Genomic DNA, 23,658 nt, shown 5'->3' with positions numbered 1-23,658 from the left:
GATGACCGACCACGTAGATCCAGCGTCAGGATCGTCAGATTCTTCGTCAGCATCTTCAAGATCGCTTTGTTACTGCTGCGGAAACTGCTCGACAGACCATTGGGGCACACCAGCGACACATTAGTGCGGTCACCGTGCGTCGACGATTGACGAGCAGACACCTCCACTGCCACAGGCCACACCGAGGACCCATTCTGACACCACGTCATCGCCGGGACCGTCATCAGTGGGCAACAAAGCACAGCATTGGCGCCACCAGCAGTGAAGAAGAGTCCTCTTCTCGGACGAGAACCATTACTGTATCAGGCGTTCCTCAGAGTGTGGGCTCAAGTGCCTATGGCCTTCATCAACCGCTTCATCCATTCCATGTATCGACGTTGCACGGCAGTCATCAATGCACATGGCGGACACACGAGGTACTGACTTGTGTTGTGTTTCACTTTTTGAACATTTGACACTTAAAATTTCAACCTTGATGATCAGTTTCATCTTTTTAATATGTCTCAAAGTATGTTTACAGTGTTTGGACAAATGAGGTTTCTCATATATCTATCTATGATGTCGTTTCTTTTGCCGTCCGGTATAAAAACCATCTTATGAAACTTACAATCCAAATTAACAGGTTCTTCTAACTGTTCATTTGTCATCAATCGTTATGACCAAAGGAAAACTGAAACCCATTCATTCATTCATTCATTCATTCATTCATCGGTGTTGCCAGCCTTGCATAGTAACCACTTGGGATATACTTATTCACTTTGTTAGGTGTGTGAGACAATTGTGACAGAGTGGTGTTGGGTGAGGTTGCCGAAGTCGAATGATGTGAGATTGGGTTATTTTCAGATCTATATCAGGTGTGTTATTAAAGAAAAAAGGCATTATTTTCATTTAGTTTGAGATAGTTTCCTGCAATACAAACTTATGATGAAAGGTGAGGTGAAATGGGGTTAACATCGCGTTCAAAATTATTGCACTTATGTAGCGACGTGTGTGCGTGCGTGCGTGCGTGCGTGCGTGCGTGCGTGCGTGCGTGTGTACTCCGGACTAATGACGATTTTATAGTGCCAGCCCACTGAGACACCATGCCGCATTTTAACACGAATACCCCACTCAGAAACAGTATACTGACTCCGAGACGACAGTCCCTTGTATTAGCCCCAAGTACCATCTTTTAACGTACTTCGACGACTGGCAACAAGGCTCTTCACCTTGGTACCTTTTTTTGACCAAGTGGAGGACGTATGGGCCGACTCCATCATAGAGGGTCCTAAGGGTCCAAAGGGTCCAAAGGGAGAACAAGTGGTCGAGAACAAGTGGTCAAGTACATGGACCATATCACAACTACTTGGAATGAAGGTCCCTGGGGTCCCAGGAAATTGCAACCATGGAAAATACCGATTTTAAATAGGCATCTGGGAATACTCTATCAATCGTATGCTAAAAACTTCCAGGTGGCAGCCGTGTGAAAAAAACTGTATCTCGTGAATTCCCATTCAATATTTGAGCATTGACATGTCAGCTTGAAGTGGTTACAACGTCAGAAAAAACAAATGGCTGTCGCAAATACTTGCAGTTGTTTAAAACAAATTGTAACAATAGATCTGTATCTTCATAAAATATTTCAACTGGTACATATGATATGATATGATCGTACATTTTGACATTTTAATTGCTTTCAAATTGGAAATAAAATTACTCAAGAATTTATGCATTTTTCATAATAATTGTAATGTTTCGCCCTGAAAACATAGGTATATTCACCAAAATTATTTTCCTATCTCTAGTTTTAGCCAAGATATTAGTCCTGCACGATGACTGTGGAATATATTATCTTTATGGAAACAAATCTAGAAACGTATACAAAAGCATGTCTAGCTAACTCTAGCCAGCCCTATTCCACATTTGATATCTTAACTGCCATATACCTAGTAGTGTAGATAGAATTTCCTAATGCAGTCATAGTCTGGCAACATGGCTACCACAGCCACAATGTTTTAAAGTTTGTGAGCTGCTTCAGGGGACATGAAACAATTTCAGCTTCATAAGCCACGAGGTTTCTGAGATGATCTCTAAAATGTAAATATTGTCTGCTTACCGCCATTCTGGGGGCCTTACAACGCCCCAGTGATACACTGTATACGCTTATTCAAAAAGCCAGGAGAGAGTTCAAGAAAAAACGGGGGATATTTACATTTGTTTTGTAAATCATTTTGCATGGTAAATGGAAATGATTACTGTCACCTATCATAAGTAGGTGTCATATCAAACAATGATATTTAAATTCAGCTTCATGACAACTGTCTTTGGTGCATAATATATTATTTCACTGGGGTTAAAAGTTACAGCAAGGTCGCAGTATGATTGGTATGACGATACAGGTCGCACTACGATACACATATTTACGTCAAATCGCGTGTTAAGTTCTTGAGTATAAATACTTCAGAGCAAGTTCAAGAGGAAAAGGGGACACGGCCGGCCCAGTCGTCTAAGGCGCCACGATTCGCTGTGCAGAGTTGCGTCCCTTGGGCACGCCAGGAACCTATGATTGCGGGTTCGAATCCCGGTTCGCCCCAATTATGTTTCTAGGTTTGTCAGCACCATACCCGTGCTCGTGGGTTTCACCGAAGTGGTAAACGTCTTAGACCTGCATCACTTCGGGCTTTCCTCCCACATCAAGCTGACCCGCTGTGATATAATTGGAATACTGTTAAAAGCGGCGTTAAACCCAACTCACTCAAGAGGAAAAGCTAGCTGTAGACGCATTCGTAGCGGCTATTTTAGTAGTGAACCTGAAACGCTAATTACAACACATTTTGAGATAGTTAACTGACAAAATTGCTGGATTGTCATTAAACGAGTATTAAGTTATTTATTTCAACTAGTGTATGGTCTTGTATCGATACAGAAAAAAACGTATCGTGTATGGTATCGTCGCATGAAATATCACAATCCACCGCTGCATCGTTTTACCCCTATTCTATATTCACACTATCATATTTCATATCCATGCAATACATTATTAATATGCAAGTTTTATCATGATTTTATAAACATAATTGTTTGTATCAAATAAACTGTACTCACCGTAATGTCACTGGTCTCCTTCCCAATACATGATGCTCCAGCTAAATCTGATCCTGTAGGAAATGTTTTCCTCCTGGCGGGGTTCTGTTCACAATCCTCGTTCAGCAAGCGTTTCTTAGTCTCTGACCCATGGGTATCATACAAACGGGACACGGTTTGACGGTATGAGGTTCTAAGTTTGTCAATGATATCCCTGGCTCTCCACAAGTGTAACTGACATTTTTTACAAACAATATTAGTTGAACACTCAATTGAAATATTTGCTTCAAGATACTTCTCAAATAGTAAACAAATGTCCGTTTTTGTGTCGCCTCTGAATAATCTCCTCCTGTAATTCACATCTGTGACATCATTCCCACACACAAGGCAAACACTAGCTTTAGTCTTGGGTGAAATATTCACAGTTTTAGAAAGTTTGGTTGGGGTTCCTGAATCTTGTGGGGATAAAGCCATCATTACATGTTACTGAATAATAGAATAAGCCAGATAAATATAACAGCACAGCTCCAAAACCAATAGCAGTAGTCACACAAAGGAACCATGTGGCCGTTCTTTGTGTGTCAGTGACATGTGATACTACCATGCCCCACCCCCCTCTCTGTCCCCCCCCCCCCCCCCCCCACCCCCCCACCCCTGCCCCCAACCAGGACTGCTGTCCAGGGGAGTAATAAATACAGGGATGGAAACCATGTGGGGGGTAGATCCAGATCGGTTGATAAGGGGATCAGAGAATGTGCTTTAGAATATTTATTTGGACACTTACATATGCCCATACTACATTTCAAGATTGTTCTGATAGGAAGGCTCTCAAAATGTCTAGTCTCTGAAATCAGCATAGGGAAAGAAATATTTTATTTTTAGAGTCAAGAGTGAGTGAGTGAGTTGGGTTTAACGCCGCTTTTAACATTATTCCAGTCATATCACGGCGTGTCAGCTTAATGTGGGAGGAAAGCCCGAAGTGATGCAGGTCTCAGACGTTTACCACTTCAGTGAAACCCACGAGCACTTTAGAGTCAAGAAGGGCATTGTGTAATATAACATTTCATAGACTAAATGTTAGTCTACCAAGATAAGAGATGTTCAAAATCTGGACGGCGGACATTTTCCAAAATGGCCACGGCAGCCATAGGTCAAATCTGGTTGGGCTCCCGTCTTGAATCAAATTGTTAATAGCCATAGTGCCTGTGTGCCAATTTTCATAATTGTATTACCAAGCGTACGATTCTGCCCTATATGGGGCTACTATGCTTCACAAATAGGTCTAGCACCTACTTTCAACCAATCGGATGAGTCATCTCTTCTTTCGGCTGGAGTGCGGTTGTCTGTATCAATAAAGATAGCTGGTGCGTTTGTTCTGCAAGACATACTGTTGTGACGGATGACGGATGATCCAGCAAAACACACGGATATTTTGAATAAGATGATCCATGCATTAGGACCCGTGAAGAGCCGGGTCTTCAGTAACCAATGCTTGCCGTAAGAGGCGACTAACGGGATCGTGGTCAGGCTCACTGTTTTGTTTGTTTGTTGTTTTACGCCGCACTCAATCAGCAAAAAAAATTAAAGATGAAAACATTGCAGATTAAATTTTACAGACGAAAGCATATAGCTCACGTTGGTCTCATCTTCCCGAGGCAAGAGAGTTAACTGACTATAAAAGTCCAGTGCGCACCGAAATCGAAATCCGGTTCGTCAACTGTCGTGCAGATTTCGGTCGACTGCAGGATTTGCACAGCATGTGCACTTCCAACTCGTTGTCAACAGATATTTTCGGAATCTTTTCAAGTTTTTAATCAAGGTGCTCACGTGATTTGATGTACTTCGCGATGTAAGACCCGTTTTATCACAATATAGATCTTGATCATCGATCAGATCGTCTTGACTGGGCGCCGCCATTTTGTTTGAAGCAAATGCAAGTGATACGAAAGGTGGAATCTGATTGGTCCATAGGAGGGACATAGAAGGGACTTAATTTGTAACAGCCACTGGTGGCGCTACGATCGAGCCCAGGAATTCCAGCCAAGTTCGGCAAGGGTGGAAACTGGACTTTTAAAGTCAGTTAACTCTCTTGACTCGGGAATATGCGTTGGTCTGTGAATCAAGTTTGTTGGTACAGAAGCGGGCAAAGCGGTGTTTGACAGCAAGAGCATCCGTCAACGATATCACCCGATTGCCGAAGTAAAAATAGATAAATCTTGGCTTCAGACTAATGCCTACCATTATCCATCTCAGAGGTACCGCATACAAACTGCCATCAAATCAATTAGATATTCCTTTTAATGTACTCTAATCACCGATATATAACAGTGTAGATCGATCTCCCAAGTTGTGTGTCAAGTGTTGTCTATTCGGACAGATGTTGACATTGTTAGTTGACAGCTCTCACTTCCGGGCCATTAACTGTGTGCATACACGGTTGTTGATTAATGTGAAGTGTCTGGTAATTGGTTCAGGGAACTAAACTATAGTGCACGACACGACCCTGTTAGTTGTACACTTACTGCCATACTGCCATCAAGGCAAATTACGGCACGATTTAATAATTGAGGATAAATTGCTTTTATTGTCAAATAATATGCCTTTCTCACCGAGTGACCTGACGACATTGATATTTTCGTAAGTATCACAGCTACGAGTGAAAATGTCAACTTTTTCAGGTCTCGAGATGCGATAAACATGATGTATTTCTAACAGCTCTTGTCTTAGAGTGCAAATAATAGTGTCAATCACTGAAAGTATGTCCCATAAGAAGAGGTATTTCACTCGACCTGGAAATGGTATTTCACCTTGTTTTGTCTTTAGTGGACCAATTGACATGTTGTTTGTCTTTAGTGAACCAACTGACACACTGTTAGTCTTCGGTGGACCAACTGACACACCGTCCGTTTTCAGTGGACCAATTGAGATGTTGTTTGTCTATAGTGGACCAAATTACATGTTGTTTCTCTTAAGGGGACCAACCGACATACTGTTAGTCTTCAGTGGACCAACTGGCACTTTGTTTGTCTTCAGTGGACCAACCAACAAGTTGTTTGTTTCCAGTGGACCAGCTGACACTCCGTTAGTCTTCAGTGGACTAACTGACACGTTGTTTGTCTTCAGTGGACCAACTGAAACGTTGTTTGTCTTCAGTGGACCAACTGACACTCCGTTAGTCTTCAATGGACCAACTGACTCTCCGTTAGTCTTCATTAGACCAACTGACACACCGTTAGTCTTCAGTGGACCAATTGACACACCGTTAGTCTTCAGTGGACCAATTGACACACCGTTAGTCTTCAGTGGACCAACTGACACTTCGTTAGTCTTCAGTGGACCAACTGACACACCGTTTGATATCAGTGGACCAACTGACACTCCGTAAGTCTTCATTGGACCAACTGACTCACCGTTAGTCTTCAGTGGACCAATTGACACACCGTTAGTCTTCAGTGGACCAACTGACACTCCGTTAGTCTTCAGTGGACCAACTGACACACCGTTTGTTATCAGTGGACCAACTGACACACCGTTAGTCTTCAGTGGACCAACTGACACTCCGTAAGTCTTCATTGGACCAACTGACACACCGTTAGTCTTCAGTGGACCAATTGACACACCGTTAGTCTTCAGTGGACCAACTGACACTCCGTTAGTCTTCAGTGGACCAACTGACACACCGTTTGTTATCAGTGGACCAACTGACACACCGTTAGTCTTCAGTGGACCAACTGACACTCCGTTAGTTTTCAGTGGACCAACTGACATTCCGTTCGTTTTCAGCGGACCAAGTGACATGTTGTTTGTCTTCAGTGGACCAACTGACACTTTGTTTGTCTTCAGTGGACCAACCGACGTATTGTTAGTCTTCGGTGCACCAAATGACACTTTGTTTGTCTTCAGTGGACCAACCAATAAGTTGTTTTCTTCAGTGGACAAACTGACAAGTTCTTTGTCTTCAGTGGACCAACTGGCACGTTGTTTGTCTTCAGTGGACCAACTGACACTTTGTTTGTCTTCGGTGGACCAACCGACATACTGTTAGTCTTCAGTGGACCAACTGACACTATGTTTGTCTTCAGTGGACCAACCGACGTATTGTTAGTCTTCGGTGCACCAAATGACACTTTGTTTGTCTTCAGTGGACCAACCAATAAGTTGTTTTCTTCAGTGGACAAACTGACAAGTTCTTTGTCTTCAGTGGACCAACTGGCACGTTGTTTGTCTTCAGTGCACCAACTGACACTCCGTAAGTCTTCAGAGGACCAACTGACAAGTTATTTGTCTTCACTGGACCAACCGACAAGTTGTTTGTCTTCAGTGGACCAACTGACACTTTGTCTTCAGAGGACCAACTGACACGTTGTTTTTCTTCAGAGGACCAACCGACACTTTGTCTTCAGTGGACCAACTGACACTTTGTTTGTCTTCAGTGGACCAACCGACACTTTGTCTTCAGTGGACTAACTGACACGTTGTTTATCTTCAGTGGACCAACCGACACTTTGTCTTCAGTGGACCGACTGACACTTTGTTTGTCTTCAGCGGACCAATTGACACGTCATTTATCTTCAGTTGACCAATTGACATGCTGTTTGTCTTCATTGGTACCCGTGGGAGGCTTCTCAATGAATCGGATGGTCATGATCTTGGTGACTTGGTTGATGCATGTCATCGCATGTGTGGATCGATGTTCACGATGTCAGTCACTGTACTGTCTGACCAAGACTCGATTATTTGCAGGTCGTCCTAATAGAGATCGGATATTGCTGATAGCTTAATAAACAACACACAAACAAGTTAGTCCTTTCTGAACGGGAAACATACAAAAGGAAAACAAATCAGTATTGGCACGAGCTGGAAGTGGTCGTTAAGTCTCAATGGCTCAGGAGGCGGTGGGGCAGCCGAGTGGTTAAAGCATTTGCTCGTCACGTCGAAGACCGGGGTTCGATTCCCCACATGTGTACAATTTGTGAAGCCAATTTTCCGGTGTCCCCTGTCGTGATATCGCTGTAATATTGCACAAAGCGGCGTAAAAGACTCGGTCAATGTATCTAATGTAGACTTGATACGAGTCTTTTAAGTACATGTACTTTGAAAGTAGTGCAAACCCATTGATATAAAATCCAATTTGCCCATATCTATTCTGAGTGTGTGAATATCGCGAACGTCGCCTTTAGCAGCGTTTGACCTATAGTCCAGTAATTAAAAGAACCAGGTTCAACAAAATTGACGGAAAAGGTTTATTGCTGGATTTTGGTGCCTTGGCACCTATACATTAAAATAAAAAATAGTTTACCAAAATAGGACATGGGGAACCATCCGAAAATAGGTCAAATCCAAGATGGCCACCAGCAAAAGTAATAATAGTCATAAACGTGGAACCAATAACAAAAAACCCATTTATGATGAGTCTATCTATATTAGCTTGCCAGGATAAATTCCAAAAAATGTATATTTAACAATTTTGAAAGGAAAATACACATAGAAATTTAAAATAATGCTTCAAAATGACGAAAAAGTACATAAATTTTTCAGTAATTCTTGCAGAACATGAACCGATTTATTATTATGTTGACGTTTTGCATATAAAATCATGCAGTTTATTGTCTTCACGTAAATAATCAAGTTAGAAACAAATATAATTGAAAAAACCCAAAGTATTCCCTTCTTCAAAATGGCGGGCGAGCATACAATGTCTTAAAGATAGACCTCAAGAACATAAAGGTATGTATAAGCTATTTTTCTTTTATAGCTAAAATGAAAACTTGTTGATAGTTGATTGGCTCTAGAGAGGAATAACTGATGAAAATATGAACGAATATAAATATAAAATTTGAAACAGAGCCTTAAAATTAACATCAACATTTGTTTAAAGGAAAATCAAGGGAGATAATCCAAACTCCGGGAAGCAGTTATTTTTCTCAAATGGTATTAGCTTCTCAGAAACTTTATTAAAAGTTAATTCAGAAGATATAATCAAGACATTTAGCACAAAAATCATTTGCTATAATCGGAAAAGCAACATTTGTATCTGGACACATGTCAACCATATTTCTATCAACTGTTACTATTCGCAGGTGACTATTCTCAACTGAAGGTGTCCTATGTAGATCACAGATGGCGACTTGTTTGCTATGTATGGAACCAGTTAACCTGGACAAACCCCAGGATTATGTGAAGTTGACAGCAAAATGCTGCTGTAAATTCGATGCACCAGACATCATATACAACTGTAGCCTGTTGGTACACAGACAGTGTCGAAGTATGCATAAAAATCCAAAGGCAATCAAAGTAGCTGAAACCTTTTGATCATATGTTAAAGCCTTAAATTTTAAAACTCACTGTTTTCTATGTGGTACTTGTACAAACATCCATATAGAAGTGTACTTCAGCCCTGCGATGGCTCTTCAGTTACTCAACATATGTCTGCAACATACTGTGTCAACAGGCAAGATGATTGGACCAAGATGGTACAGTCAAGTATTGTGCCCATATACAATCTACCAGCTGAAGAAGCTATCCATCACCATGCTTGTGATACGAATTTTCGGAGAGGGACAAGTATACCTGCAGCTTGTATTGAACATGGGGAGGCTCCACCAAAGAAATGGAGACTTGGTCGACCGAAGTGTATGTCCTAGATGACAGCATTTGAGATTGCCATTTATTACTGGGAAGAGAATGATGATGAAACGATTCCTTTGGACAATTTGCATCACATTATGAAGTCAATGAGTGCACTGAGTGATAATCAACTACACACTACATCTCAGCTGAAAAGGGAATTCATGAATCACTATGGGAACAAGGTATTCATAACAAATCAGGCAACAACCTAACATTGCATCTCTTACGGCATATGAAAATGTTGCAAAGGTAGACAAATCCGACATGGACAGTTTGATTAAAGTTGGAGGAGGATACATTCATACGCAGGTAGAGAGCATGTCGAAACATGTTGATGTGTATCTCGACAATGAGCAGATGGCATTGATTGACACCAATCTTGATTACCTCCCACATGCATTACGCATCCTCCTTCAAGCTATCATCAAGAGCTGAGCTGCGTCATTGGGTCAGGCAATAATGCATTCGAAATGTCCCCATCATTTCTGCCTCCTCGACAGGTTTGACAAAGTATCACACTATAACACATATATGGTCATAGTAATTTAGTGGATATGATAAGCCAACTCGGTTTCAGCTCCTCGTAAATTTAGAAAATTCTCGGTGACCACTCATGGTGTTCACCTAATCAGAGACATTGCAGATACATTCGTGCAATACCAGGCTGGTTATATAGATCATGCCAGCAAAAGGTTTGATGGGACTGGCTCAATCCATGCTATGGGCGAGATGGTGAGACGGAGGGTACCAAGAGTTAAGGTGGACTTGGATGATGTTAAAAAAATCAACAGTGTCAAACCATTCTCACAAAGAAATCCAAAGGCAGTGCTGGCGAACATTATCTATTCACCAATTGGTGACTTCTGTCTTGATGAAAAGAATAGCAAACTAGATAATTTGTGGAGTGCGCCACTTCTGTGTGTGTTGACCACTGTGTTCCAGTTGCATGCAGTTGCTCCATTCTGACATTCCATACCCCAGGAAGAGCTCTGAGATATTCTTGTTGATTATCAACGTGACACCATGTGACGAATCCTGTGTCAGATCAATGCTGGAGTATATTTCAAAATATGCCAGACGACATGGAATCACACCGGTTATTACAATCGACCAGCAACTTTGGTGAATTGCATACATGATCTTCGAATCACGGCCAGCTGAGAGCCCCTTGCATCAAATAGCCCTGGTCTTGGGGGGATTCCATACTTAGATGAGTTTTGTGGGTACAGTTGGGAATCTGATGGCTGGATCTGGGTTAAAGGAGATCATCACTCAAGTATATTCAGAGGGTAGTACAGATCAGATGTTGTACGGCAAATCTGTGTCACAAGCTGTGCGGGCTCATTTCTTGAGGAACCGCTTCTGCAATGCTCTTATCGTGTTTGATGGTTATTGTGGTGTTTTTTTTACCAAGGATGAGACCCATCAGAGAAGAACTGGAGGCCATCTTTCTTCAGACAAGTACAAAGATCACTGACATCTTCATCCTACAGATGATCCTTGATCCTAATCTCAGCCATTCTTTGCTCTTTGTACATGCATTGTCAGGGACCGACACAACATTGAGGCCATATGGCATAGGGATGGTCTCAGGAATATTCAAAGGTTTTCATGGTGACAGGTGGAAACCATGCAGAAATCGAGCAGGCTGGTAATCAGGCACTTGCAATCCTCTGCGGCTGTATGCCTGGCTTGGATTTGAATTCTGAACGTGTGACAAAATTCACTGAGAAGGTATCTATCAAGCTCAAATTACCTAACCCTTCGACACCTTCCACCGACATCAGATGCTGCCAGATTGCCCAGCCAACGAGTCTGACTCCAAGTGCAGACCTGGCTAGGCAACAATATGGATGCGACAGAATGGGGCTGGACGTTTCACAAGAGCAACAAGGGCAATATATTGAAACCAATCACAAGGCACCAAGCTGTCACTCCTAAATTTCTGTTGAAAATAATCAGATACAATTGCACTGGAAAGTGTGATGAAAACACATGCTCATGCAGAATTTTTTTGTCTACAATGTACCTCAGCATGTGGACAATGCAAAGGGATAACATTTTCAAATGGACCAAGTCATGACTTCTCTGACATTACTGAATAATCGTCTCTTCATGTCCAATATATGAGTGTGACTGTCTTGAACTTTAGACATTTAAATTGATAGTAAGTTTGACTTGTAAACTGTAGTATTGCAGGGTTATTCCCTCTTTATAAGGCCGTGTTAAGTATTTTGTAGTCCGATATGGAACAATTGCATTTTTTTCACATTTCGGGCAGCCGTAATTTATTTCTGTGTAAGATTTCACTTTAAAATTGTTAAATATATATTTCCCTGTCTTAATCTTATGAAGTTGATTATAAATAGAGTCATCATCCATGTTTAGATTTTTGATTGATTCTTTTTTTTTTACTTTTTCGATTTTCGTTTGTATTGATGGCGGCCATCTTGTATTTGACCTATTTTGAGTGTTTCCCCAAGTCAAATTTTGGTAAACTATTATTTTTTTTAAAGTAGACCTATCAAGGCAGTGAAATGTGTTAAAAAACCTTTTCCGTCAATTTTGTTGAACCTTCATGAAAAATAAACCTTTAATTACCGGACTACTATGTCAGGGCGGGGAGACCAAGAACGGGTTTCACTCGAAATTGTGGGGAAATGAACCAAGGTTTTCGAACCAACGCTTAAACACATTTTGAGATAGTTGACTGATAAAATTGCTGAGTATTAAGTAATATATTTCAGCAAGTGTATCGTCTTGTATCGAAACAGTAAAAACCTATCGTGTATTGCATCGTCGCATGAAAACTCGGTACACATATTCTATAGCCACACGATCATATTTCATGTCCGCGCAATATATTATTAATATGCAAGTTTTATTGCACCACAGACTCATGCCCATGTCGAACTGACCAACCTTACACCGTCTTGCCAAGGCAAGTGAGTAAACTGACGATAAACGTCTGGTCAGTTAGTTGCCTAGTTACCCTAATGGGATGTCTTCAGATCTTTGTTTAGCGGTAGCGAGAACTAAGGTCTGATTATAATGAGATTGAATCAAACTCGCACTCAAACTGAACAGTGGATGATGTTATTTGTTTGCCCATTCTGTAAAGTGTTTTTATGCGTGCTTTTTTGTGTTTTGTTCGTGTGGTGTGGTGTGGTGTGGTGTGTGTGTGTGTGTGTGTGTGTGTGTGTGTGTGCGCTACTATACTGCCACCATTACAACTGCTGCTACTACTACTACTACTACTACTACTACTACTACTACTACTACTACTACTACTACTACTACTACTACTACTAGACCCGTGAAGATCCGGGGTAGAATAGGTCTTCAGCAACCCATGATTGCCGTAAAAGGCGACTATGCTTGTCGTAAAAGGCGACTAACGGGATCGGGCGGTCAGGCTCGCTGCCTTGGTTGATACATGTCATCGATCCCAATTACGTGAATCGATGCTCATGATGTCAATCGGGGACACGGGTGGTCCAGTCGTCTAAGGCGCCACGATTCGCTGTGCAGAGTTGCGTCTCTTGGGCACGCCAGAAACCTATGATTGTTGGTTCGAATCCCGGTTCGCCCCAATTATATTTCTAGGTTTGTCAGCACCATACCCGTGCTCATGGGTTTCATCGAAGTGGTAAAGGTCTGAGACCTGCATCACTTCGGGCTTTCCTTCCACATTAAGCTGACACGCTGTGATATAACTGGAATAATGTTAAAAACGGCGGTGTCAATCACTGGATTGTCTGATCCAGACTCGATTATTTACAGACCGCCGTTATATAGCTGGAATATTACTGAGTACGGCGTACACAACAAACAAACAAACAAACAAAACTACTACTACTACTTCTACTACCACTACTACTAATACTTCTTCTACTGCTACTGCGACTTCACCAATGACAAGACATAATCCACTACTAATGTTTCTGCACCAAACGCTATAAGATCGTCCCCAGGGAGTGTTTGTTTTGATGAGTTGTGTGGGAGTCACTATTCTTTTATCATCACGTGTAACTCCACGTGGAACTCGGGTACCACGGAGAACGGAAATCGGATATAACCATATACCGGGTGGCTGGTGCCGAGATAGGATGGTATTTCACGGACTGGATTCGCCGGCCCCGGAAGTCAATCACTGTCTGTTCCAATCCACATGTGTAAAAGCACGTATTATTGATTTGTCAGCAAGACTCGATCGATGACTAAGATAGCGGTGCTGGGTGATCAAAATGACAGCATGAAATGTGTGACGATGAATGTTCCATGCGGGTTATGGATCCTGTAATTTAATATGCCATTACTGTAAGAACGGAGTTTATGTAGGGTGAACTTCAATCTCACCCTCGTTGTTGTTAAGGGGCGATGGTTTAGGCATGTGGTTAAATGCGTTCACTCGTCACAACGAAGGTCCGGGTTCGATTCTCAACAAGGGTACAATACATACAGATCATTTCTGGTGTCCCGCCATGAGTTGGTGTTCCTTCTGCTGAAGTTGTTTACTGGCGCGATTATTTCAGTTTTCCTAATGTCAACATTTCCACAAGAAGGTTTTTTTAGTATGTTTTGGGGATTGTCGTTAAACGTAAACAGTTAGTTTCATTATCCAAAATTAAACTTTTAAACTGATCCTTTGCACATGCAATCTGACAGCTACCTCCTAAAATTATTAAAAGCGTTGTTGTACGAATTATATGTGGAGGGATCGGACGATTTACGGTGATGCAATATCGCGAGTCCGCTGCAGTATTATGTAAAGGTAACGTAGCTCGGGATGCTCCGCATCTTCCCGAGGCAAGGGAGTTAACTGACTCCACCCTTGCCGAACTAGGCTGGAATTTACAGGCTCGATCGTAGCGCCACTAGTTTCCATTAAGAGTCATGTCCCTTCTATGCCCCACCTATTGACCAATCAGATTCCACCTCTCATATCGCTTGCATTTGCTCCAAGGAAAATGGCGGCGCCTAGTCAAGATCTGATCGACGATCAAGATATATATTGTAATAAAATGGATCTTCGCGAAGTGCATCAAATCACGCGAGCACCTAGATTAAAAACATGAAAAGATTTGGAAAATATGTGTCGACGCCCAGTTGACGGTACACATGCTTTGCAAATCCTGCAGTCGACCAAAATCTGCACGTTGAAGTCCATGTTGTTTACGAACCGGAAGTCGATGTCGTTTCGCGATTTTGATTGGATATGCAGAGACTCGTTAGTCCAGCCAAAATATAACTCCATAATTGGAGCCTGGTTTTATCCCCACTCCCATCCACCCATCACCCGTCCCCCTTAGCTGCGTAGATTAGGTTATTGGAATTTATATTTTTGGGGGTTGCACTTCTTTATCTTATTCATTACGCTTTTTTTCCCAATACTATAAGTGCAGCCCCGTGTGCGAGATACGCTTAAGTGTTATTATTACACGCGGAAAGCGCACGTTAAATCTCCGACAAACCAACCAACCACCAACCTGGTTCGACATGGAAACATGGAAACAGGACGTTTTCAGTCAGTTTACTCCCTTCCTTGTCTCGAGAAGATGCCCCCCACCCCCTCCTCGTCCGCCTCCCCTAACCTCTGAGCATCCATCAACTCCCTCCCTCTGCATACTGATAATACGACTGTAGGAACGAAACACAAATTCACTAACTGAGACTATATATTTTATTTGTGCCAAAGTTAAAATACGATAAACTCACTTAACTCACTTTTACACAGACTCATTATTATACGATCTTTGAACTAATATATAATTTTAATGAGATTAACGATGGTTTCAAGGTTTCACATTTCCCATGAAACATTTTTATTTTCCTGTAGACAACTACACAAAAAAGCATATACGCCACTCGTAAAAATAGCTCCTTTCTCCCCGTCACTCGATGAGGAAAACATGATATTTCACTCAAGAAATAAAATATCCTCCATGTATTTCAACCACGGTATTATTGTGCTATTACAGCTGATGGAAAGCGCGGTGTAACGAATGGCAATACATCTTGACATCAGATGTCACCTCATCCACGAGAACAAAGCCGCTCTATACCTACTTTACAACATATGTATGTTTACCCGTACCACTCTTATCTATTATATAAATATGCAGGAATATTTCACAGGGCAAGATCTCAACATAATACAGACTTCAAACAATTGTACGTATCTGAGCGGGACGAAAGATGCATGGAACTTTGGGCGCCACGTTTAAATGTATCGATGTTCATTCATGACTTGGGGGCACGGGTGGCCCAGTCGTCTAAGGCGCCGCGATTCGCTGTGCAGAGTTGCGTCCCTTGGCGCACGCCAGAAACCTATGATTGTGGGTTCGAATCCCGGTTCGCCCCAATTATGTTTCTAGGTTTGTCAGCACCATACCCGTGCCCGTGGGTTTTACCGAAGTGGTAAACGTCTGAGACCTGCATCACTTCGGGCTTTCCTCCCACATTAAGCTGACACGCCGTGATATAACTGGAATACTGTTAAAAGCGGCGTTAAACCCAACTCACTCACTCATTCATGACTTCATCTTGCTGTGTTGCAGTTAGACTTCAATACACATACGAATACATTAGCTACATGTGTAAACGCATCTTCCCGAGGCAAGGGAGTTAACTGACCTTAAAAGTCCAGTTTTCACCCTTGCCGAACGAGGCTTGAATTTACAGGCTCGATCGCAGCACCACCAGTGGCTATGACGAGTTATGTCCCTTCTATGTCCTTCCTACTGGCTAATCAGATTTCATCTCTCATATCACTTGTATTTGCTTTAAACAAAATGGTGGCTAACGAGATCGGCGGTCAGGCTCGCTGACTCGGCTGATGCATGTCATTGTATCCCAGTTGCGTAGATCGATCTGGTCAAGACTCGATTATTTACAGACCGCCAACATATACCTGGAATATTCATGAGTGCGGCGTTATACAACAACAACAACAAAAAAGAAACATATACCATATACCCCTGCCCGTGAGTTGCATCAAAGTGGTAGGACCTTTTTTGACTGTTACATCAAACCGACACGCCATGGTAGAGCTGCAATACTGTTCAACGGTACAATAACCTCATTCCCTCTTTCACATGTGCTACTCGTGAAACTAGCTACGTCTGTTTTTGTCGGGGCTTGAGATTCACGATAGCCATGTCGTTTGACAAGATTTGTCAACTATCATAAATATATTATGTTGCAAGTTCCAGGAACACTCTTGAAAACTTGCTCACAGATCTTTCAAATCCTATGCTTCAACACTTTGGAACAATCTACCAACAGATCTTAAGCTCTCACCATCACCCCCATCCTTCAAGTCACTTCTAAAGACCCACCTTTTCAAGCAGCACTATTCAGTCTAAATTCAACACCCCTCGCCCCCAGCCAGGACATTGTCCCTGCTGTAGCATAACCTGCTTCAACGTACGTAGCGCCATGAGCATGAACTTGGTGAACTGACTGCATTGCATTTGGACTTCTTCTGAATATGCGTGATTTTTTTTTATCAAACTAGGTCAACGTTATGAATACGTTTCATAAATCAGAAATCATGTAACCATTATATTAATGTCATTGAATGACATTTAGAAGTGATACATTTAGTGAGAATTTATGGATGTCAATTTATTATTATGATGAACATTTTCGGATTATATGAGTGAGTGAGTGAGTTGGGTTTAACGTCGCTTTTAACAGTATTCCAGTTATATCGCGGTGTGTCAGCATAATGTGGGAGGAAAGCCCGAAGAACAACAAAAGTAATAAGATAACAAAGGTCGAAACTTAACAAGGGAAGCCAACAGTTAATTGGCGTTGATAGGTGATTAGCAACGGAGAAATGGAAGCCAACTCAACTGGAAGCTGACATATATGAATTCTCTTCCTCAATATATTAATGAATCCGAAGTTCATCCGTCATAAAAAGCGAAGAACTATGTCACTCTGTTTGGAAATGCCACCAAGAGCTTTTTTCTTCAGCAAATATGTTCCATGTGTAGTAGTTTTTATCATAACCAGTTTTAAAGATAGAAAAGCTGTTACAGCTCATGTGAACATTGATACTGTTGCACTAACAAATAGGGGTAACAAATAGTTATGTATCCTAGCATCACGTATCAGCTCATCCACGATAATTAACTCTAAAAGGCTTCAGACATAAAGATCTAGGTAACATTTAGGATTAACAGCTTCTGATAACATATCAACGTCAATAGGATTGTCACACAACACCGCTCGTCTTACTTCCGTGCCACGGCACCGTCTCGCTGTAGCGCAGGTGTAGTTCCAGTGTTAGACATTGCCTTAATACATGATAACATCTCCCTCGCCTCGGTTCTCACGTTGCCACCGGTGATGACGTAAAGGTAGAAGTTAATGGCGAAGTTGAGATCCCAAAGGAAGGCGGCAGGATCCACAGCTACACGGAGAAAACCCCAATCAGACCGGAGGGCGAGCAACAACGCCATCAGCGCGTTCGGCAAAACAAGAATGAAGAAGGTCAAGGACACCGTCACCAACATGGTAGTTACCCGGCTGACTTTGTCTTCGCGGTTTCCGGTTCCGGTTATTGCTTTGTTTTGACGTTTTAGTTGTATTATTATGACAGCATTTCCAAAGAAGATGAGAGCTAGGGGGAGCATGGTTACGAACGTCGTGGCCATGACGTAATGGATCATCATGTCTGGTACGTAGCGCATGACGCAGCCAAGGTTTGGTAGGTACTTCGTGTTGAAGGGAATGTAGGACATCAACAGGAGGGGGAACAGGATGAGCAGGACGACGACCCTGCGGGAGATAAATGGCTTGCACAACTTGGTACCAGTCAGAGGAAAGATCACTATAATTACCCGCTCGTATGTGATGCAGACGACAGCCCAGGAGCAGACGACTGTGTTGACGGTGATGAAATATTCACTGATGATGCAGGCGGGGAGGTTTGTGAAAGTGATGACCACAGGCGACCCTTGAAACTCCAGAAATAAGTTGACCCAGAAGAGTAACCGGACGAGGAGAGATATGGTATCACAGACGCCCAACAGCAACAGGTAGGAGCTGAAAGAATGGCGTCTCATCGCCGGCCGGGACATGACCAATATAGCCAGAATGTTTCCAACAATTCCAAGGAGCATGACAGGTGGTAAGCCGACAAGACGAATCCAGACACCAGCTGACGTAGATTGTTGAGATGTTGGTCTTTCTACAAAACTGGACCAATAATTCGCCAACCATATGACACCGGTTCTGTTATCGTCGTTGGTCCCATTACTCACGAATAAGGCAGCCATCTCGGATACATTTGCCATCCCCAATGGAGAAGATGTTGTTGAAGGGACGGAGGCGTTCACATAGTCTGTCATGTTCACTGTCATGTTCACTGCCATGTTCACTGTCATGTATTCTTGACGCCCTACTTTACCCGCAAGCAAATCTTCAAGTCACCGCCAGTACCTACGATGGCCACAGATCCACTGGTCAATTGATGCTCCCTTCAACTCTCTCTCTGTGCCTTATCTAAACACTGCACACTTCACGGGTAGCATAGCATGACATGTATATGGACAATCTTTAATGTACCATCACGTTCTTTGTTGTCGGTCTGAGATTCCTGAGTCAAATAGAAAGCGGTAGGCGTTCCGAGGTACTGTAGCTCACCTGATCAGCAATATGAACAAATTCCGTAGCGTTTGTGGAAATATTCAGGCAAGTCTTCAAAAAAATATGTGTATATGGTTCTTTTATTTACAGTAAACTACGGTTATAACGAATTAAAATAGACCACTTATTTTAGTTCATTATAACCGTAGTTCCTTATAGGCACATATACACCCTACATACAGAAAATCGACGGGACCCAAAACAATTCGTTATATCCGTCAGTTCGGTATAAACGTGTTCGTTATAAAAAAAAAGTTATTGGTCTGTCGCGTGGATGATGACCAACTAATGTGACCTCTTGACCCAGATGTGCTAACCATTCACTTCTTCATTTAACCTCATTATAGAATGCCACTTATGTCTCGTTAATGAATGGACTACAATATCGGACCCGCCGTGATATTGCTGGAATATTGCTAAAAGCGGCGTAAAACCATACTCGCTCACTACAATATCGGAAAGTACTAATGAAGGAAATCATTTGCGAATATAATGTATTGATAACCAAAAACTGTTTATAATCGTTTTCTTTTTTCACATATTATTTATATTCGGCCTTTACACACTATCGATTCTCATCAATGCACTGTTCCAGCAAGTGTATATATAGCGAATGACAAGGTTATCAACTGACAATTTACAAGCCATTTTTCTGCATAAATCGTTACGAGACAAAGTCTACAAATTTGATTGTTATAAAGTTCCAATAAAACAAACAATCCTGCTTAATAAAAACTGTACGTCAGTAAATATATAAATACGTAAAAGTGAGACAATTAAAAAATCCTTTCATCTCTTCTGTTTGCAATCCGAAACGTTGACATTCAACGTAACAAATAAAACTTTCCAGTCAACTGAACTATTTTTGTGGAAAGAAATCTCTATTAAATCGATTTTTAGTGGAATGCGGGACGGTGTGCTACTGGGATTTATCGATGTTTCTTCAACATGCATGACACCCTGTTGTATACGTCAACGCTGTTTTACGTGCAAGACACCCGGCAGTAGACGTCAAAGCTGTTCTACGTGCAAGACGCCCGACTATATACGTACACACTGTTCTACGTGCAAGACACCCTTCTGTATACGCACACGGTGTCCTACAAGCAAGATACCCGGCTGTATACCTACACGCTGTTCTACAACCAAGATACCCTTCTGTATACGTACACGGTGTCCCACATGCAAGATACACTGGTGTATACTTCGTCAACGTTGTTCTACATGCAAGACACCCGGCAGTATACGTCAACTCTGTTCTACAAGCAAGACACCCGACTTACTTGTCAGGACTGAATCTACCCTTCACTCTGTTTCTGAGTGACCCTACCTGTCGAAAACACACACAAAGCAAGAACCGAGCCTACTACCATTGTCCTTGCCAATGACGTCACAGTGTTTTTGTCGTCACAGTCCAAACAATTTTTTAATTTGAAGGTTACACGATATACAGCTTTTCCATTGGACGAGAGGTCGGAGATGATTGTTCACGAATATCCTCGCTACGGCCCATCCTAATGAGCAAACGAAGAAATGCACATCCAAACTATCGTAGTATCGACTCGATCCGTGTCTAGGCTGACAGTGACCGTCCCCAGCAATCTATGAATTTACCTTAGTGTCTGTTTGACGCATCTTTAATCACCTTTCAATGATCGGTCAGTTGATCAATGATGACTAACACATGTAACCGCCACAGGTTCATTAACAACTTCGAAAATCTCTCACGTCACGTTTATCGTTTCGGCCATTTTGACGTCTTGTATTTGATGTAAATGTATTACGACGCGCTGTCATTGTGATTGACTTACTGAGGTAGTTCTTTACAGACTTTTCTCATCTAATGGTAATATAATTTGAACACATGTGTTGTTTAAGATGTTTCTGAAGAGCAGGTTATGCATCCATACGCTCATGTCAACTCTCTTTTTAAGGAACTATTTTATTCCGCAATATAGCTGGTTGTTGTATGGCTGTCAGTGTAAACATGAAGTCACACGTACTGAATAAAATTGTGTCGCAAGCTCCGGTCAATTCTTAATGACGTCATAAGAACCTATGCAATAAACATGATGGACTGCGGTTGCTGGGTGTTCTGAAGACATGTTTGTTCATTAAAAACGTGCCCCAAAACGCATCCGGAGCCTATAGATCGCGCTTCACGTGCAGTCATGTTAGTTTTTAAATAATGAATATGTTCTCCAAAACGCACCCGGTGCATAACGATCGCATCGCCTGAACACACCAACTTATGGCCGGGACTGCACGTGAAATGTGAGGGTTGTGAACAAATATAAGGCGGTAGCGCGCATCAGTGAGTTAGTTGCTCAGAGTTCGCTAGAGAGCTGGTTAGTTAGATGGAAAGAGAGATGGTGTTAGACAGCGCTAGACATTGTCAAGACTCCCGTAGGAGTAACAAACACATAAGCATACAGTAACTGTTAGAATTAGCATTAGTTCTAGATATTTAGTTTCTTTCATTTGAGGTTTATTCATCTTTCCTTCACATAATAACAGGTAATCACGTTTAGTTCCTTATAGATCTTCATTGTTTTTAATAGGTTATCACGTTTAGTTCCTTGTTTCATTAAAAAAAAGGTAAGTCATACAAATTTAAGATTGGTTTTAATTTAAGTTAAACCACGCTAAAAAAATACCCACTGCGCAACACCTGGTAAGATTTGTTTGTTTGTTATTTAACGCCGCACTCAGCAATATTCCAGCTATATGACGAGGATTTGTAAATAATCGAGTCCAAACCAGACAAACCAGTGATTGACAACATGAGCATCGATCCATACAACTGGATTGTCTGGTCCAAGCTCATTGTGACACCAGCGACCCCTCATAGTCAAGGACCAACCTGTAGGTCCCGTGACCAAATCATGGAAACAAAGGTTTGAAAGTGTTTTTGAGTTTCCTGATGTATACTGAACAATTATGACTTGGGCTGCCCGGTTGAAAATCCCGGGCATTTTGGGGAAGGGTCAACAAAGGTCATACAGGTGTCAAAATTCAAAATTGTGTCGATATGCATATCAAAGAAACACCATTTGGTGTTTATGGCAACGTTGGCAACAGACGAATGCAGTCAAGAGACCATCCTCGGAGTGGCAGGCCAGGCGTAACCAATAATCGACAAGACGACTGGATTCGAACAACACACCTACGAAATCAATTCCAGCCAACAACAGTGACTGCAAGAAGCATCCACGCCTTCGACGAATATCTTCACAAACCGTACGTCGCCGCCTCAGATGTGAAGGGATTGTCGCCAGAAGACCTGCCAGACGTCCCATTTTGACAGGAAACCACCGTCAAGCACGTCTTCAATGATGCAGACAGCGTCTACGCTGGACGGCCATGCAGTGAGGACAAGTTCCATTCACTGACGAGTCTCGTTTTCACCTCAGCCGTAGCGATGGACGGATTCGAGTGTACCGACGTCGAGGTGAACGTTACGTCAATCGATGTGTCATGGAAAAAGATCGGTTCGGGGGCGGCAGCGTTATGGTATGGGGTGGGATTACAGCAAGACACAGGACCCGTTTGATAGTGGTAGAGGGAAATCTCAATGGACAGCGCTACCGCGACGAGATCATCGGCCCTGTTGTTCTACCGTTTTTGCGACGCGATGGCACAGGTATTACCTTTCAACATGACAACGCCCAGCCTCATATTACTCGTCATCCCCTGGCCGGCTCGCTCCCCTGATCTCTCACCAATCGAGCACATGTCATCTTAACCGAGGCAAGTGAGTTAACTGACTACAAAAGTCCAGTTTCCACCCTTGCCGAACTAGGCTGATATTATGGAGTTACATTTTGGCTGGACTAACGAATCTATGCATAGTCCAATCAAAATCGCGCACCGAAATCGAAATCCGATTTGTAAAGTGTCATGCAGATTTCAGTCGACTGCAGGATTTGCAAAGCATGTGCACCGCTAACTCGTTGTCAACAGATATTTTCGGAATCTTTTCATGCTTTTAATCAAGGTGCTCACGTGATTTGATGCACTTCGCGATGTAAGACTCGTTTTATCACAATATAGATCTTGATTATCAATCAGATCGTCTTGACTGGGTGCCACCGTTTTGTTTGAAGCAAATGCAAGTGATACGAGAGGTTGAATCTGATTGGTCAATAGGAGAGGCATAGAAAGGACATAACTCGTAACAGCAACTGGTGGCGCCACGATCGAGCCCAGGAATTCCAGCCTAGTTCGGCAAGGGTGGAAACTGGACTTTTAAAGTCAGTTAACTCTCTTGCCTCGGGAAGATGAGCACATGTGGGATGAGATGGA

General features: G+C 42.3%; 1 protein-coding gene across 1 annotated transcript; it reads right to left on the bottom strand.

Annotated features, from left to right (window-relative positions):
• Positions 1-17,936: 17,936 nt before the first annotated feature.
• LOC139442415 (probable G-protein coupled receptor 139) lies at positions 17,937-19,079 on the bottom strand. The gene has a single exon (XM_071223227.1). The coding sequence runs from the start codon at positions 19,077-19,079 to the stop codon at positions 17,937-17,939; it is 1,143 nt and encodes a 380-aa protein (XP_071079328.1).
• Between the last annotated feature and the right edge of the window lie 4,579 nt (positions 19,080-23,658).

This window comes from Haliotis cracherodii, unplaced genomic scaffold (assembly GCF_022045235.1).
Source record: "Haliotis cracherodii isolate W230 unplaced genomic scaffold, xgHalCrac1.p SCAF_5, whole genome shotgun sequence".
NCBI classification, from domain to species: domain Eukaryota; kingdom Metazoa; phylum Mollusca; class Gastropoda; order Lepetellida; family Haliotidae; genus Haliotis; species Haliotis cracherodii.
The sequence above is the reverse complement of the archived record's forward strand: the minus strand, read 5'-3'. Positions and strand labels throughout refer to the sequence as shown.

What these genes read in the sequence shown, in the direction of transcription:
- LOC139442415 (XM_071223227.1), bottom strand. Translation starts at nt 19,079, where the DNA reads ATGGCAGTGAACATGACAGTGAACATGACAGACTATGTGAACGCCTCC.